The sequence below is a fragment of the Patiria miniata genome, unplaced genomic scaffold, assembly GCF_015706575.1.
Source record: "Patiria miniata isolate m_02_andy unplaced genomic scaffold, ASM1570657v1 HiC_scaffold_7, whole genome shotgun sequence".
Taxonomy (NCBI): domain Eukaryota; kingdom Metazoa; phylum Echinodermata; class Asteroidea; order Valvatida; family Asterinidae; genus Patiria; species Patiria miniata.
Window position 1 is genome coordinate 30997629 of NW_024037074.1, and position 19121 is coordinate 31016749.

A 19121-nucleotide genomic window follows, 5' to 3' on the forward strand; every position below is an offset into this window, starting at 1 on the left:
AACTAAACCAATTATTACAAAATTTAATGTGCTCAAAAAGGTTTTCAAGACAAAATATTGTTCTGCGTATTTACACTTACTCAAACAAGTAAACAGCAATAACAAATTACTTTCTGGGTAGTATACATATTTCTTTTTAAACAGTAATACAATAATTTGTCATCAACTTATCACTAAGTTATCAGTTGCAAGTTGCAAAAAAAATTGGGCAAATATCCCAAAAGCAATTTCTCTAATCATGTTCCTATCAATTTTCCCGAGCCATTCTGGCATCAATAATTTGAAAATAAAAATGAAATAAACGTATTTATTGACACGAATTAATGTGATGAGTTGTAAATTAGTAAATATGCTCATATAAATGCATTTTCTAAATGTACATAAACGTGTCCTTTAAAATAATGAATGCAAATTTATATACACAAGTGATTGTAACCATTTGTTGGTGGTAATAGATTTAAATATTAAATACATAAACAGAAAGGAAAGACACCTAGATCAAGTTTTAAAAATCAGGCAATGTTGCAATACCATGAATCACACATTTTAAATTTTTTTTAACAATTTCTCAACAATTCACGGAGCTTGGTGGAAAAGATTTCTTGACAAATGTGTGCTAAGCAAGCCTCAACTGAGAACCAGTCGCAAGCGATGTACACTGCATGGAATTTTAGCTGGTAACCAAGCTAATGTGGCTCAGTGCATTTCTGTGCCTATTGCAAATCCAAGATGGAGCTAAAAGATTATGAAGGGGGGGGGGGGGAGGTGGGGGTGGGGGTGGGGATGAGTATGTAAACACCGGCAACCGTGGACCTAGGACACGATTGACAAAACCAATGAAAGCTGTGGTTAAAAAGTTAAGAGTACAAACAAAGGAATGAGGGGGTCCACGATTGCCGGTGTTTACGGAGATGGGTTTATGGGGGTGCGTGAGTTTGTTTCTGAACTCAATAGGGAATGTTGAATAGAGGACAATAGGGTCCCCGATTCCCGGAGGTCCCCAATTTGGCGATCGTGTACAAAACAAATGGGAGGTCTTCCTAAAAAATTAGGGTACAAACAAAAGAGGGACACTATGGGTCCCCGATTGCAGGCAAATACACACTTGTGTGTGTGGGGGTGGGGGGGGGGGGGGGCTTGGTTAGACACTATTTTTTTTTGGGGGGGGGTGCTTTCAGAGTGGACCATCTTGGACTCTATTGGACAGTAGGATGTCCTACAACTTGAAAGCCTTTTTGCTGACAGACTGCCGATTTTGCCAACAAAAATGTTTTAGAGGGGGAATGGGGGAGGGAAGAGGGGGGAGGGAAGACCCCAACACCCCTCTAGCAACACCCAGTACAGCGAGCTCAACAAATCTTACGATGGATGATCTAAAATCTTATGAAGATGATCTCAACTGGAAACCATTTTCACCACATACTACTGGTAAATACATAATATAAAACTAGATCTGTTTAATGTCGGACGACAGGTGATTTCAAAGTAAACCACAAAACGATAATAAAACAATTTTTTTCCCTAAAATTTAACATGGTACCACAAGTGTTTGCAACACTTCAATTTTGCTATGACTAGAATATAATAAAATACAATTTAGTTATTATTGTTTCATTGTAACACACAAATCATGCAAGCTATTATACAGGCTGTTCAATTGAAATAGGAAATGTCTGTGCTCTTTTCAACAAATTAATAATTTTTTCTCTTGTCCGATTTTCAACTTTCAACATTTCAGACACATCCGCCCTGCAAGCAAACTGATTGCCTGACCCTTTATCATTGATACGATAAGGAGGCAGGAACCAGTCTACCCTGGGATTTAAAATTATTGTCAGGCCAACAATTTAAAAAATTTGTAGAGTACCTATACCAAAGCTTTAATGTTGGCCAATTTTTTTTCTTTTTTCGATGACTCAATCAAAGTGAATCAAACTTTCATATTGATGGAAAAATAGCAATTAAAAATTAATATTCTTTAGAAAGTTGAAATTTGAAAATAGCACGGACTGTTAGTATATCTTTAAATATTAATTTTAGCGAAAAAAAAGGACATATTTGGCAAGAAAGAATATATACAGTCGGGCACATGGGCCTCGCCAGGATTTTTTTCGGGGGGGGGGGGGGGCAAAGCAAATTATTTCCAAAAATCCTTGTACTTTTTTAAGCATATTCTCAATTTATCATTGTTTTTGAGGGTTGGCAGGGGGGTATTTGCCCACCCCACGCCCTTTGACACCCCTGTGGACGCCCACGTTCTTAAATGCGTATTAAATTAACAGCAATATGATTTCGCATCTCGTCTTCTATTTAGAACTATTAGTAACTAGATTCTGTTGCTAATGCACTTAAACCAAAATGTGCACATTTGCTTGAACTACCTTCAACAATTTGATTGGAATGATATCACAGGGTATTTGGTAATATCTTCACTTTGAGCAAGCATTTTTTTTTCATTAAATCATTAGGTTCATTTTTCGGTTAATTGCAAATGTTCCTAAATGCCTTCAAAGCCAAGACTTCTAAGGCCTTGTACCAGTTGTGCAAAGTACAGTACAAGTCAATACACAGCATAGGAGTGGTAGTTTTAATAAGGAATAATAAAGTGATAGGCCAATTTTAAACAAGTACATGTACGTTTATAACCGAAGCCGAAGGACATTATCCACAACCAGGCCCCTAGCCGGCTTTAAATGCACTTGTTTAATACCGGCCCAGCACACGTTTACTCCCATTCATAAATACCTTTTGATCAAGAAGTCAAAACAAGTCAAATATTCACAAATGTCCAACAATTTTGTTCAACAATTTTTCTTCATGTTTTGTGAAACACCCTTCTGGCCATGTCTATGGTATGTGCCTTGCGGGCATAGTGCTAGAAATCAACTTTTATGGAAATAGGTGCGTCTGCGGCACCTGCTGCGTGATGTGGCGCAGAACACAGCGGTATTTTACCGGCGGTTTAAAACCACCCACAAGCTCTTGACTTATAAGAATTAATAAACTGTCTCAGGTATTTATGAATGGTAGTTACATGAAAATCACAAGGCACGTGAATATTGAAACCTCCCATCAAAATACATGTTAACCCTACAAAGAACATAGGTGCATTGCGGTTTACGACTATGCACGATCACGAAAAACACCACCACCCTATTTTTGCTTTTTAAGGACTGTAAGATGCCAGCCACTACAGCTAAATAACAAGTCATATCTAAAATGTACGTCTTTAGTGTCGTCGATAATATCAGCCTCGTACGAAATTCTCAACTTTAAATTTTAAGCTTGGCAATTTTCCCCTTTGAAATCAGAATGGTGTGTTTCTCTCTCATCATTCTGATACTCACAAAAGACTTGGGTACTTTCTCCTCTAAATGGCCGGGGTATGACCCAGGGGACAGGTGCTGCAGTCCTCAACATCCACTGTGCATGTTCCTCCTTCAACCTAATTAACAAAACAAAATTAATAAACAATTCTCAAAAAATGAAATACAACCACAGGAAAACTGCAGAACACAGTTGCACCATTTTGGTTTTTTTTTTCAATATCACGATGGCCCTGCTGACGGTAGTGATAAACCGAAGCCTGCTGATTGGTCAGCGGGTAACATATGCGCATAATTAGGTGTCCTGGCAGATCGGGGGGGGGGGGGGGGGAAACACAACATAGTCTGGTTCTCAGTCTCAGAGATTCTGACTTCTCTGACGAATCACATTGTTATTGATGCGGACATTATTTGTATATTATTATCAAAATTCAGACTATCGAACCTTGTGTGCTTTCGGAATAATGAAACTTGTTTCGTTTCGAAACTACTGAACCTTCCGACTAAGTAACCTTATTCTAAATTCGGACTACCGAACCTTGGGATGAATGAAACTTCTGATTATGGAACCTTCAGACTAACTAACCTTCAGGCTATCACATAATATGTTTGGATTAACAAACCTTATTTCATTTTTGGACTAATTAACCCCCCAGTTGTATGAAATTTGTGCATTCAGACTATCAAACCTTTTTATCAATAAACCTTTGGACTATCGAATTTTCGGACTATCGAATCTTCGGACTATCAGGCGGACCCCGTACTTTCAGCTGCGGCAGCTACCTGACCTAATATTTGTCAGAATAGACAGAATGTTTTGGTCTGGGTACCAGACTAGGAACAATGGGGACCACACCCTCCTCCCATGCAAATAATCGATTGGTCATCTTGATAGCGCCCTCTGCTGTTGATGCAGCTTCTCTTTACCAGGGATCTTCTGCGCATTAAACGAGACATATTCGAATTCAGGTCTTGTACCAAGACTACCACGATGGTATATGTACTGATTGGTGTCATTTATACACACATTGACAAAGCGGCTAACATACCTGTGGGTGGTTCGCCTGCAAAATTTCATACTTCTTGCATCTCCGCCCAAGGCTATCCACGGTCAAGCAAGCTGGGAAGAAACAAATTTCAAAATTGTTATCATCACCGCCAAGGCTGATCTAGACTTGGCTCAAGTCTGGGTTGCGCTTGGTCTGTGCCTGTAGTAAATCCACGCATAGTGCATACGTCCGTACAGTATAACCCGCGCCCTCATGCGTCGAATCCGGACCAACATTAACCCTTACTCTCTGAGGGTAGTTTACTGCATGTCAGTTGGTTATGCCAATGCCCTCCAGCTGCAGTTTATTGGCAGATAGTTTGTCTTAACAGTGAAGGCTCCAATTGGCAGGAGTTGGAGGCCCTGGAGGGTGCCTGATACTGACCAGCTGGGGGCACTCACTTTGTTATCAGAGGACTCTCATTGTTCTCTGTGGCATGTATTGGAGTGCCTGTCCAGTTACCCTTGAAATGACATGGCAGATATTGGAGGGCCGTGCAAAAAACATGTGCCATTTTCTTAAGGCACATAATGGCATGCGTTGGAGGGTCAAGTTGGGTAAGGGTTAAAAGGGAATATACATCATTTGCTTTTGCTGTAATTTTCGGAAATGAATGGAATTGGGGGGTTGGAAATATATAGCAAATATAGTTACACTGACTTTTTTGAGGTTTTGGGTTCGAAAATGCTATAAAAACCAAGAAAAACAATCGTAAGGTCAGGGAACCAGTCGAGCTGGCTTGTACCCGTTCATAGGTGTGTAATCGATTGCAAACAAGTGCGATGGTCAATTGGGGCCAGTATTTGAAAAAAAGTCGGCCGACCAGCGTTGGAAATTGATACAAAAATACCACTTTTCTTGAAATGACAGTATACCAGGTGCCATGATTTTACAGGATGCTTTACACTGTCATTCACTAACAGTCCAGCAAGGTATTTCAAAATGATTGGGTAGTTTTATTTTTTGATGTTTGCAAATGTTGTATTTTCCCTTTAAAAGCATACATACCGGTACATGTAAATGTTGTTGTGATGCAGCAACCCAGACTTGGTCAATCTGCCAAGCATGCGCGCTGGTTTGTTCTATGTTTGAACACAGTCTATTGAAATTGTTAATTTTCGCTGTGATTTGCTTCTACTCATTTGGGTAGAAGCCAATCCAACACAGTATTTAACCCAAAAGGGGCTGGGGGTGGGGGAATCTGCCCCCCCCCCCTCAACTTTTTCCGCGATAGCTTAAAAAAATTTTCCGCGACCTGAGTTGTTCTGACTTTTTAGCCTCGAGCTTTGCGCATATGTTGATACCAAAAACATAAAAATCGGACAACGGGTTGCCACGACACTACGCGCCGTAAAAACTGAAAAGCCAAACTACTCCTTATTTAAGATTTAATTGTTCCAATATTGCTTAAAAATAAATACTCTAGGATAAAACAGATGGTATTGTGCAGTATTGTCGTCATAGATGAAGTATTTACCCGGGAAATAAACGTCAAATTTCGAGGAGAACACCCAATTTTTGTTTTAAATGAGGCTTTTATTAAAAAGTTTTAGCGAGATAAGATGCTGAACCGATGAAACAAAAGCGACATTTCATTGTTCATCTTAAAGCTAAAGATATTGTGCTCAGCATTACCATGGTTATGTAGTTGATCACTTATCAGAATTCAATAATAAAGACCAAAAATATAATTCGCTGGCTTGACAGACTTCGAGGCCAGATCGGGCGCAAAACCTTGCAAATCTGAAAGCCACCGCGCGCAGTGGTCTTTGTTGAAAAGTATTCATGGTATTTGCCACCAGTACGGGCCGTTATCACGCGTCTAACCAGGAGTTGGGCCGAGTCGTTAATCCTTGTGTGTAGGATCTGTGCTTCCATTCAATCAACCACCGAGATAACCAGCCATTTGCGAGTTAAATTTGAATGAAATCTGGAAAGCTGACTTAATCCAATGCTTTGCACATTTTAACTTTGCATTGTCCCGTCCCGACCAAAGAGACTCTTACTACATCCCGTGATTCGGGGCAAGCCTTACGCTAACAATCCCAGCTCCGGCATGGTCTGGTGTCTTTGTGCCATTCTTACCCATTGTGAACGATGTATTGGTGCCGAGCGTCTCTTACGTAACTTGCTTGCCCCGAATCATGTGATATAGCAACAGTGTCTTTGGTCAGGAGAATTCAAAGTTCAAATGTGCCAAGCATTCTGAGCAAGTCAGTGTACCAGATGTTTTTCAAATGTTAATCCCAAAGGGCATAGGTTACTCACAATTGGCTTATGGGGAAAATTCAAACACCGGGTCCAGGACTAGACTAGTCAGAGTTTGGGGCCGTTCACACTCCATTTTGGTTGCAGATCAGTTTGTGCCATAGAGCAATATTAAATTACTAGAGTGCTAACTCCTCATTCTTGTGCGCGGAGACGCTTCAAAGCCGCTCTGGGCACAGGAATTTTTAATTTATGTGCGTGTTTGTAGAACACAATCAAAATAGATGGATTTAATTTTAAAAGTGTACTCTAAATGCAACGCGCGAGTAGAAGATATGCAAACAACAGTTAAAAAAAAAGTCACTGCGAAAAACATCTGCAGCGGAGGGACGCGCACACGTTGCGCTGTTTGCGTAGAGCAAAATAAAAAACGCTCATTTGCTGATCGAGCGTTGTGGTTTTGGGCATGTCGGCTACGATGTCCCATCGGTATGGAATACAAGCGCAGATATCAGAGATGAAACTGGCATATGGCAAAAAAAATCGGAAAATAGGCCGAACAAAAATACGTGTCCGAAATCTGGGCCTCGCTGCAGTTACACACATGTACATGCATGTACAAAACACTTCATGCCCAATATCCAGACACCAACTCCTCCTTTTTTTTTCGATTCAAACAAAATTTTACGATGGAAAAAAAATGGTCAGTGTTTTCATTGCATAAAACGCCTGAATTACGGTTAGAGTAATGGAGTCATCAACAAAGAAGTTCACTTCTTACTTGAGAAAGTAGAGGAAAATGTCCGAAAGACAAGGCACCATTCATGGTGCTTCAATCATGTCCATGATTCAACCACACAACTCCACTACTCCACTTGCATTCGTAAGTGGGGAAAAATCAGGCATTATCGTCTTTCTCTTCCAACAAATGCCAGTGAAATGTTTCGCTAATGCTCTCTGCGCTATCCTCGAGATAATCATGATTTTTAAAGCATTGCATTTTGTACGACTAAATCTGAAACCTCCGAAAATCGCACAACATAATGATTTTATTTTATCCACTGGATCGTTCACAAGGCTACCCGTTACCGACCAGCCATGTGCTATATTATAGCGGACGGTACGGTGAGGTACGTGCACTGGTACCATTGCGTACAGTACATATGCACGCACGTGCGACACAGTGATTTTTCCATGTCACCTGTCAATGTTTAACCTTTTGTCCAGCCGGAGAAGGCTCCGATCAGTGTTATGGCCTGTGTTTCTACCGTTGAAACACTCCAATAACCAGTGGCGTAGCCACCGGGGGGGGGGGGGGGGGGGGGGCCATTGGGGGCGACCGCCCCCCCCATGAAACCTTGTCGCCCCCCCAGTCGCCCCCCCACTGAGATTTTGAGTTTCTAAAAAAAAATATCATTGCTCTACATGACGCCATGGGCCCTATTATGTACTACAATGTATCTTTTGCTTAGAAAATATTTGTTAAAGTGGTCAGAAATTGCCTCAGATAGCACCACAGAGCATTTAGAATACAAAATTTTTCGGGGCCCTTAAGCGGGCCCCGAACCCCACGCCTATAGCTCAGAATTCTGGTAGCTGATTCAATGACTCCAACCTCGAAAACAATGTTCACAAAATTTTCTTATGCATTTAGCTGAGAAAACCTTGAAAATTATGTTTAAATTATTATCTTTTGTGCTAAGATAATTATTGGTTAAAGTGGTAAAAAATTGCCTCAGATCACACCACAGAGCATCGAAAATCTAATTTTTTTCGGGGTTCTTTAGCGGGCCCCGAACCCCACGCCAATAGCTCAGAATACCGATAGCTGATTCAATGTCTCCAACCTCGAAAACGATGTTCAAATATTTATCTTTTGCCAAGAAAATATTAGTTAAAGCATGGAGGAAAGTCGTAAGAAATTGCTTCAAATCACACCACAGAACATCTAGAATCCAATTTTTTTCGGGCCCTTAAGCGGGCCCCGAACCCCACGCCGTAAGGGCTTCGCGCTTCGCGCTTGCATCAGTTATGATCAAGGTATGTCCCCCCCCCCCCACTTTTGAGAGGCGATTGACGCCCCTGCTTGACGCCCCCCCATGAAATGTTCCAGCCCCCCCAGCGCCCCCCCACTGAAAAATTCCTGGCTACGCCACTGCCAATAACGACTGGTGATAGATACATTCGCGATGATTTTAACGTGCTATTTCCATCGACTTTTCATCGACTTTTCTTCAAAATTATGATAGAAATAAAATGACATTTTGTGAAAAAATCGTTACAAAAATGTGGGACACATTGTAAGAAAATTAGAAATTTTGTTGGAAAATTCAAAAAGTCCGATTTCCGATTAAAATCGGAAAAGTTTCATCTCTGATATATGCAAATAGCCGTACAAAAGCCGTACAAAATTTCGAGTTTTCCGTAGGTTTGTGCACAAACATGGATGCGCCCAGCAGGCATTACTTTGTACATGAGTTAGCGCTCTAGTAAATTAATATAGCTCTATGGTTTATACTCACATTCCACGACGATTTGCACTTGTTTAGATTCTGATGGACCACCCTCTACTTCGGCAGTGCAAGTGTAGTTCCCGGCGCTGTCACTGTGAGTGGTCACCTTCAGCTCAAGCAGTTTGTCCGACATCTTCGTCTCCTTGAAGAAGTGGCTGTTTTCTTTGATAAATGCTGTATCGCCAACTACACATACCAAATAATGTAGGGTAAGGGTTAGAGTATTAGAACAGGCATGGGTGGCGTTACATCATGGATGAAAATATCTTGTGGGGTGCTGTGGTCCAATGGTTACGGTGTTCGACTCGTGTGCCGTGGTACAGGGGTTCGAATCCTGACCGTCAACCGTGGGAACACGGTGCTTGTGCTCTTGAGCAAGGCACTTTACCATTATTGCTTCGTCCTTCGGATGGGATGTAAAGCCGTAGGTCCCGTGTGTTATGTAATGCACGTTAAAGAACCCAGTCACACTTATCGCTGTTTGCCCCGGTGTTTCTGGCAGTGGCTGCAATATGCACCGCAGCACCTTGTAAACCATTATAAGGTGCTACACAATGGGTATCAAATTTCTCATAAACTTTATTTACCTTTCTTTAATAATAGACATAATTTCCAGTGCCTTGAGTACCTAATTGTTGGTAAATACGTGCGCTATATAAGACTCCGATATTATTATTATCTTTTCATTAGCTGGTGGGTTTCCATCGGTTGCTATACAGGGTGAGTAAAAACAGAACGTAACCCAAATGTCGTGACCATTGCATTAGTGAAATTCTGCATGCAGCACTTTGAAAATCTAGAATATAAAAGCCCAATTCATAGTAAGCTTTCTTTTAGTACAAGAATCATTCAAATGATCACTCATGTACTTTTCAGGTTACGGAGTTTTAAACACCACCGCCGTTTTAAGGTTCTGTCCACGGATCACAAACAAAAAGTTCAGTGTTCTTTCAGCAAAACGAAAACAAATCACATAATGATTTGTGTGAATTGTTTTTTTGTGATCCGTGAACAGAACTTTAAAACGGTGGTTGTGTTTAAAACTCCGTAACTTGAAAAAGTACATGAGTGATTTCAATGATTCTTGTACTAAAAGAGAGCTTATGAATTGGGCTTTCATATCCTAAACTTTGAAAGTGCTACATGCAGAACTTCACTAAAACAATGGTTTCGACATTTGGGTTTCGTTTATTTTGACTCAACCTGTACATCATTCAGCACTCCGGACTCAAGAACCGCCAAGTTTTAAGTAAATACGTCTGGGAGCCAGACAAGCCAATGTAAAAAATTCCCAGATGTCTGAAGCTATCTTTATTTGCCATTTGACCTCTAGCGATTTATAGGGAACAAGTACATGTATAGACAAGGAAGAGATCTACATGTATTTCAAGTTGTGTAGAAAATTAAAGGGTGTGGTCAAACACTCTGTATTAGGTTACTGCGATATGCGCCCAGCTGTTGTTGTATTACAAAACACTGACCAATGACCAAATTCAAATTGACCAATCAAACGTTTAGTCCTGATTTGGGAATGAAATGACATCACGATTTAGTACTACTACTATTGGCTGAGGTGCGAGATCGCATAAATCTGCATACTTTGACATTTCCGACGCTATACAGGAGACTTGGCTCCGTAGAAAACAGGTGATACTCAAAATGTACCTCACCGATGACACTGCTAGTCTAGGGGCTGGCCCTTGTTAATGGTTTGATATGCGATAACGTGTACCCGCCGCTGCAATAACCTGCCGCAGCGAGAGGGGGCTATCACGACCAACCAATATCGCCCACGGACTTGTCAGAACAACGGCCATGGAAACTCATATTGGTTGTGTAATGCGCGCCCACCTGTTTGGCCTAATTTATGCAGCGCGCATTTCAAAGTTCCGAAGCAAACTCTCAAATTTCTTCCAATGCAACAAAAGATGCAGCAAGACTTTCGTGCAACTTCACTGGTCAGCTCTTTAGTTATGTGTTGTATGTGTAGGACTGAAAATGGACCGTAATTGGGTGCAGAAGTGTTGCCCCCATTTTTCTGGGGGAGATTTCAGCAGTTTCCCTAGACGTTGTTCCGACAAGTCCGTGGGCGATATTGGTTGGTCGTGATAGCCCCCTCTCGCTGCGGCAGGTTATTGCAGCGGCGGGTACACGTTATCGCATATCAAACCATTAACAAGGGCCAGCCCCTAGACTAGCAGTGTCATCGGTGAGGTACATTTTGGTCTTGATAGCGCCCTCTTGTGGCAGTGAGTTATCGCGTATCAAACCATTAACAACGTCTAGCCCCTAGACTACGACACTGCATAAATTATGCTGAACATAAAAGAATCACCAAGGTGAGGGAGACTTACCCTTGACCCAGGACAGCGTGACAGGGCGGTCAGAACACGGCCCAAAACCAGCTTGGCAGTACAAGAACACGTCCTTGTTATCACACGAAGTCACTTTGTTCACTTCAGGTTGGACTAAGACTAACATCCGGCACAAAAGAAGGAAAAAAAAAATCAAGGATAAAAATATTTGCAAAAAGACCACATTGGGAAACTGACTATGTGCATTATAATTATAGTGCATTGAACAAAGAAATTGACTGGAGCGGAGTTTGAACCCGTGACCTCTGGATTGCCGTTTCAGGCTCTACCAACTGAGCTATCCAGCCATATGTTGGCGGTTCCCCAATTGATCAATATCTTTGTTCAAGGGGCGCTAGTCAGAAGCCATACACCCACACATGCGTCAAGTAGTCAGGGATAATGTCCTTAGTTTTTATGCTACCAACATTAGCAACATTTGCTGCAAACCTGGGAAATAGCAAACGGGGATCACTCAAGGAGGATACGGCTTTTACTACAAATTTTCAAATAACTCACATAGAGAAACTGACTACGTGCATTATAATGATTTTTTTTAAGAGGAATGAAGACAATGACTAGGGTTTGAACCTGTGACCTCGGGACTGCCATTGCAGTGCTCTACCAACCGAGCTATCCAGCCCTATGTTGGCAGTTCCCCATTTTGTCAATGTCTTTGTTCGAGGCGCGTTAGTCAAAAGCCATGCCATGTAACCATGGATCACCCCCAAGTCACAATGCTAGCAATGGCAACCCGGAGGCTGCAGGTTCAAACCCCGCCGAATTGAAGCGTGATTAACGAATGCGAAGCGTGATTAACACATGAATTGCAGTCTCTTGACTTCTTGAAGTCGGGGTTAAAAGCTTCTATGTTGGCAAGGACTCCGTGGATAACCACCTTGTTTTTTTCCAACTTTCGCTCGGGAGGTAACACACTGAGTATACAGTGTTTATACGTCGGTGAAGGGCAAAACCTAATTTGATTCACCTTGTCACTTGATATGGAGAGATTATAGAGGGAAAGTACGCATTTCCGCGTTTATACGGTTCCCTGCTGTACAATGCAATATGCACTTGCTACTGAAACCACATTGCCACATGGGGCGCTGTGGTCCAATGGTGACGGTGTTCGACTCGTGTGCCGTGGTACATGAGTTCGAATCCTGACCGTGGGAACATGGTGCTTGCGCTCCTGAGCAAGGCGCTTTACCATTATTGCTTCGTCCTTCGGATGGGACGTAAAGCTGTAGATCCCATGTGTTGTGTAATGCACGTTAAAGAACCCAGTAACACTTATCGCTAAGAGAAGGGGTTTGCCCCGGTGTTTCTGGCAGTGGCTGCTTAATGCGCCGCAGCACCTTGTATATAAAGGTGCTACATAATGGGTCTTATATTTCTCATGTACTTCATTTACCTGTCTCTAATAATAGACATAATTTTCAGCGCCTTGAGTACCTAATTGTTGGTAGATTCTGAATAGATATCCAAACCATATGGGGTTCGACCCTAGACATAATAATAATAAGAATAATAACAGATAATTTATAAGGTGCACAGTATCTGGAGAACCATTCAAAGGCGCCGGTCACTAGCAAATCACTGTGGTTTAAATGATAGATTGAAAAGATGAGTCTTAAGATGGCGTTTGAATGATGACATACATATTGATGAAGTTATCATCTTAATGATGGGTAAATATGTTTCTTAATTCAACCTGCCCTTCTGATTCCAAGATCAAAGAACTTACACTGAGGCTGTTCATTGACACATTCAGCTGTATTCACACTAGACAGAAAAGACAAGAAAAGTGGAATGTTAAATTCAAATACAATTCTGGTAAATGATGTATGTAAACACAAACTCGATGCTTTGCGTATCCCTATGATGTATATGTACACGTACCACAAACTGAATCTAGTCCAGTGCCAGAGTGTTTGATACTTCAAGCAGTGATGACAACCCCGCCGCTAAAATAAATGTCTGTATTCGTACAGACATACATATACCAGCAGGAGTACATACGGCAGATCTTATGTGCAAAATCAACGACTCTCTTTTTCTCAGTACTTGCAGGCGCGGTACACAATGCGCATTGATGTTCGTGTACGAGGCAAACAATGATAGTCATAACACGCGTGCACACGCACGTGGTGCTCCGAGTATTCGCATTTGGCCTGCGTGCCCCTTCTGCAGATATTTTAGGCCTTGGTGCCCTACCAACTGACCTTGGTGCCCTCTATAATTTTGCTTCATTCAAGGCCAAAGTGGCCCTGCCCTAAAAATTACCAAACTCAAGGCCTGCATTGCCCACGATTCTTTGCTGCATTACCCTGCGATGAGCATTTTTGCAATTTTCAAACTTTTCTTCGCTCATCCACACCGCTTCAACCTAGGAAGCTGATGACCACTGATCCCTTTCACAAAAGTATTATTAAAGCACAGTGGGTACATAAAAGGTTGGTACATACTTGGTTGAAAGATAGTAAGGGGACTAAACTCCCTATGAAATTATTCTTTCTGGCAAGCTGTCATTTTGAAGAAATCAACAAAAGAAGGCATTTCCAACGGTGCGTCTCAAGTTAGTAGTTTGATTTTTTATTCGGCGAAGCGCGTGCAAGCGTTGACACGACGCACACGCGCGCGGTTGCTATAATTCGTCCATGAATTCGTAGGATCAGTGCGGGCCATAGCATAGCTGCAATCGGCTCAATGATAACGTGTCTCGGACGCTGAATTGAGGCCCAATTCAAAACATGATTCAGCAACTTTTGATTTGAAATCGAGATCATAGAATGCTGTTTTTCTTGAAATAAACAGCTGAAGCTGAGCTGAAACTTCATCAGGTTAGTTGTTTAGCACCCTTCTTTAGATTTTGAGCACTTTTGTTGCTTAAAACTAACAAAATGCACAAATTACAAATGATGGACTTTACCTTTTAGCTACAGTCCATCATTTGCAGCTATCCAAAAAGTAACTGGCATAATTATTGTTGAAAAACATACTTGGTTGAAAGATAGTAGAGGGACTAGACTCCCTGTGAATTATTCTTTCTGGCAAGCTGTCATTTTGAAGAAATCAACGAAAGGAGCCCTTTCCAACAGTGCGTCTTAAGAAGCACCGTAGAAAATTCAAATTATTAGTTCGTTTTGTTATTTGGCGAAGTGCGCACAAGCATTGGCTCAACGCACACGCGCGCATGGTTGCTATAATTCGTCGGATCAGTGCGCGACATCCTGTAGCTGCAATCGGCTCAGTGAGAACGTGTCTCGAACGCTGAATTCAGGCCCAATTTAAAACATGATTCAGCAACTTTTGATTTGAAATGCAGATCCTAGAATGTTGTTTTTCTCGAAATATACAGCTGAAGCTGAGCTGAAACTTCATCAGGTTTATATAGTTGTTCAGCACCCTTCTTAAAGATCTTGAGCACTTTTGTTGCTTCAAACAAACAAATGCACGAATTACAAATGATGGACAATACCTTTAACAATGCGTATTCAAAGTTTGTGCACAAGAGCCATGTGCTGACCCTAGGTCACTAACTATACAAATGTAATCCATCTCGGAATCATAGTGAATGAAGCCACAAAGAGGTACAGACAAAGGAACAAAGACATAATTTGTGTCTTTCCATAATCCACATTTCAATGTAAATTGTGATGCGATCAAGCTGAATGCGCTGTTTGTCAGGAACTTTCATTTGGAGATTCAGGCTAAAATAGGGCCACTTCATCACATCACATCTCTTGGCATTCCGACTTCCATAATTTTTGAACCAAAGATGGGTCTCAGCATGCGGTTTTCACAGCAGTGATGCTGAGATTTTGCTCTTTTTAAATCTGTAAAAAAAAAATGACCAGTCGACAAACGACTCGTTTAGCTTGATCACATCACAATTGCTGTTTCAGTGGACAAAGAGCTTACCAGTTGCATGCCGTGCCCTGCCATTGACATACTGGGCCAGTGACTTGACACTCCTCAAGACAACGAGCCGAGCATCTGTTTCGACTGCATAAAAAATGTTTAAACAAAATGGATTTCTGGTACTTTTCAATACCTTTCAGAGGAATGGATATTTGTCACGAAGATTAAAAAAAAAAATCATTTGGACAGTAAAAAGTTGTCTGACTAGTGACATATGTGGCAGAGTCTTACCTGTTTATGGGTGACCTTCTGATGACTCGCTCTTCCGTCGCAATGTCAAGATACCTGTTTATGGTTGGCATTGTGATGACTCGCTCCTCCGTCGTAATGACAAGATACTTGGATGGACTGCTCCCCATCAGCTCTAGGCCAGTCACGGGGTTGCCCTTGGACCCCTTAGGGAACGTATAAAAGCACAGTGACCGTTTACAAATGGAGAGTTGGAGGGGGAGACAACTTGAGCGCATCGTGACGGGTTGTGCACATCCAAATAAATTAACTTATGTGTACTTTGCCCAAACAAGTACTAACAGGCAGTCTGCCACTCCTATTGGTGTGCATTTACGGGTAGTACAGGAATCAGGTACCCTATTCAAATCCCGGATGTGCTTCCATGGAGCCTGGTTTTCATTATGAAAATTTCCACAAATGGCATTAAAAACTTGTCTTTTCTATTGTCTGAATAGCTACTTTGTAATTTGTCAAGGGCAAAACCTAATTTGAAGTTAGTTACGGGTACCCAATTCCATAATCTGGAACCAGTTCCTGACATCAGCGGTTGGGTACTTGAATACACCCCTAGTCCCTACCATGGAGCTCACATGTCCCCCCCATGGAACTGACATGTCCCTCCCATGGAGCTCGCATGTCCCTCCCAAGGAACTGACATGTCCCTCCCATGGAGCTGACATGTCCCTCCCATGGAGCTTGCATATCCCTCCCATGGGGCTGACATGTCCCTCCCATGGAGCTGACATGTCCCTCCCATGCAGCTCGTATATCTCTCCCACAAGTCCCTCCCATGGAGTTCACATATCCCTCCCATGGGGCTGACAAGTCCCTCCCGTAGAGCTGACATGTCCCTCCCATGGAGCTGTCATGTCCCTCACATGCAGCTCGTATATCTCTCCCACAAGTCCCTCCAATGGAGTTCACATATCCCTCCCATGGGGCTGACATGTCCCTCCCGTAGAGCTGACATGTCCCTCCCATGGAGCTGTCATGTCCCTCCCATGGAGCTGTCATGTCCCTCCCATGGAGCTGTCATGTCCCTCCCATGGAGCTGTCATGTCCCTCCCATGAAGCTGACATGTCCCTCCCATGGAGCTGACATATTCATCCCATGCAGCCGACATATACCTCCATGCAGCTGCCATTCCCTTCCACGGAGCTGACATGTTCCTCCCGTGGAGCTGACATGTCCCTCCCGTGGAGCTGACATGTCCCTCCCGTGGAGCTGACATGTCCCTCCCATGGAGCTGACATGTCCCCCCATGGAGCTGACATGTCCCTCTCATGGAGCTGACATGTCCCTCCCATGCAGCTGACATGTACCCCCATGGAGCTGACATGTCCCTCCCATGCAGCTGACATGTCCCTCCCATGCAGCTGACATGTCCCCCCATGGAGCTGACATGTCCCTCCCATGCAGCTGACATATACCTCCCATGCAGCTGACATGTCCATCCCATGCAGCTGACATGTACCTCCATGCAGCTGCCATTCCCTTCCAAGGAGCTGACATGTTCCTCCCGTGGAGTTGACATGTCCCTTCCGTGGAGCTCACATGTTCCTCCCATGCAGCTGACATGTACCCCCCCCCCCCCTATGGAGCTGACATGTACCTCCCATGCAGCTGATTGTCCCTCCAATGGAGCTCCCATGGAGCTGCCATTTCCTTCCATGGAGCCGACATGTCCCGCCCATGGAGCTGACATGTCCCTCCCATGCAGCTGACATGTCCCCCCATGGAGCTGACATGTCCCTCTCATGCAGCTGACATGTCCCTCCCATGCAGCTGACATGTCCCTCCCATGCAGCTGACATGTCCCCCCATGGAGCTGACATGTCCCTCTCATGCAGCTGACATGTCCCTCCCATGCAGCTGACATGTCCCTCCCATGCAGCTCACACGCCGCCCATGGAACTGACAGGTCCATCCCATGCAGCTGACATGTCCCCCCATGGAGCTGACATGTCCCTCTCATGTAGCTGACATGTCCCTCCCATGCAGCTGACATGTCCCTCCCATGCAGCTGACATGTCCCCCCATGGAGCTGACATGTCCCTCTCATGCAGCTGACATGTCCCTCCCATGCAGCTGACATGTCCCTCCCATGCAGCTCACACGCCGCCCATGGAACTGACAGGTCCCTCCCATGCAGCTGACATGTCCCTCCCATGGAGCTGACATGTCCCTCTCATGCAGCTGACATGTCCCTCCCATGCAGCTGACATGTCCCTCCCATGCAGCTCACACGCCGCCCATGGAACTGACAGGTCCCTCCCATGCAGCTGACATGTCCATCCCATGCAGCTGACATGTCCGCCCATGGAGCTGACATATCCCTCCCATGCAGCTAACACTCGCCCCCCATGGAACTGACAGGTCCCCCCCATGGAGCTGACATGTCCCTCCCAAGTAGCAAGGGGCCTTGTCCACAAAAGTCACCCATGGTAAGGAAAGGGTATACAGATATATTCTCTTTTACATTGAAGGTAAATGTTTCAATACAGAAGTTCTTTCTTTGTGATGTCTTCAACTGAGAATAGAGAACTTGCTCTACTGTTCTCGCACAGAGTCCACTGTGCACAGGGCCCACTATTTAAGTCACGGGGCGTAAAATCAAGACAATGGACAAGAAACAACGACAAAAGCTTACCAGGCCAGTAATTTCAACGGTAGTGAAATTTTCCGTAGTGCTGCTGCAGTCGAACTTGTAAGCCTTGATCAAAGTTCCCTCAGCTGTCAACCAAAACAAAAACCTCATTCAATACTGAAATTTTATATACAGGGTGTTTGAATAAAGAAGGTAACCCTACTCTAAATGGTTAATATGGCCAAACTACACATTAACCAGCCAAAAGCATGGTACAGGTATCGTCTTAAAGCAGAAGCTACCGGTACGTGCTTTTCAATGATGCCTTGGTTGACCTTCCAGGGTAACGCATCATTGAGCACCACTGCCTTGGAAATGTGATGCAAAATTGGGGTTGGTACATTTTCATGTTGAACAAAATCGGCACAGTGTGCCGGAGGACAATCGAGATGAACGAGCACAAGAGCATAAAGAAATTGAGGAAGACTCATGTTCTTGTTCAATCGCTGAATTTTAATCCTGAGTAAAACATGTTCCACTTTCAACGCCGGGCAATGGGATCTTCCATTCATCGGTGGATGGACTCTGGGGGGGGGGGGGGGGGGGGGGGGGGCTGGCTTCCCCCAAGAGGTTGTCATTTTTTTTTAAGTCCCCCGATTTGATACGATATTCCATTATATGTATGGGGCCTATCTATCGGTGCTACCAACGTCATAACAGTTCGCCCCCCCCCAAAAAAAAACACCACACTTTAACAACATTTGAAACAAAAAAATGTGAGCCCCCCCCAAAAACCTAATCCTGGGTGCGCCACAGGGTGGACTCAAGAGGGCGCACCAGCCCACTGTTTCATTGTTATTCGAAATCGCCTGTGGGAATTCTTTTACAAATGGGAGTTTGCTTTGAACCATCCCAATAGTCCCCAGGC

General features: G+C 43.4%; 1 protein-coding gene across 2 annotated transcripts in view; it reads right to left on the bottom strand.

Moving 5' to 3' along the window:
• Positions 1-1522: 1522 nt before the first annotated feature.
• LOC119745573 (semaphorin-2A-like) overlaps positions 1523-19121 on the bottom strand; it is a 36307-nt gene continuing 18708 nt past the window's right edge. For both annotated transcript variants that reach the window (XM_038222028.1, XM_038222027.1), the window contains exons 13-20: positions 18257-18339; positions 15606-15769; positions 15375-15458; positions 13198-13235; positions 11451-11570; positions 9106-9282; positions 4376-4446; positions 1523-3445 (exon numbers count right to left, since the gene is read on the bottom strand). In XM_038222028.1, coding sequence (XP_038077956.1) covers positions 3371-3445; positions 4376-4446; positions 9106-9282; positions 11451-11570; positions 13198-13235; positions 15375-15458; positions 15606-15769; positions 18257-18339 — 812 coding nt within the window. In that variant the 3' untranslated portion in view covers positions 1523-3370. The remainder of the gene's footprint in view (positions 3446-4375; positions 4447-9105; positions 9283-11450; positions 11571-13197; positions 13236-15374; positions 15459-15605; positions 15770-18256; positions 18340-19121) is intronic.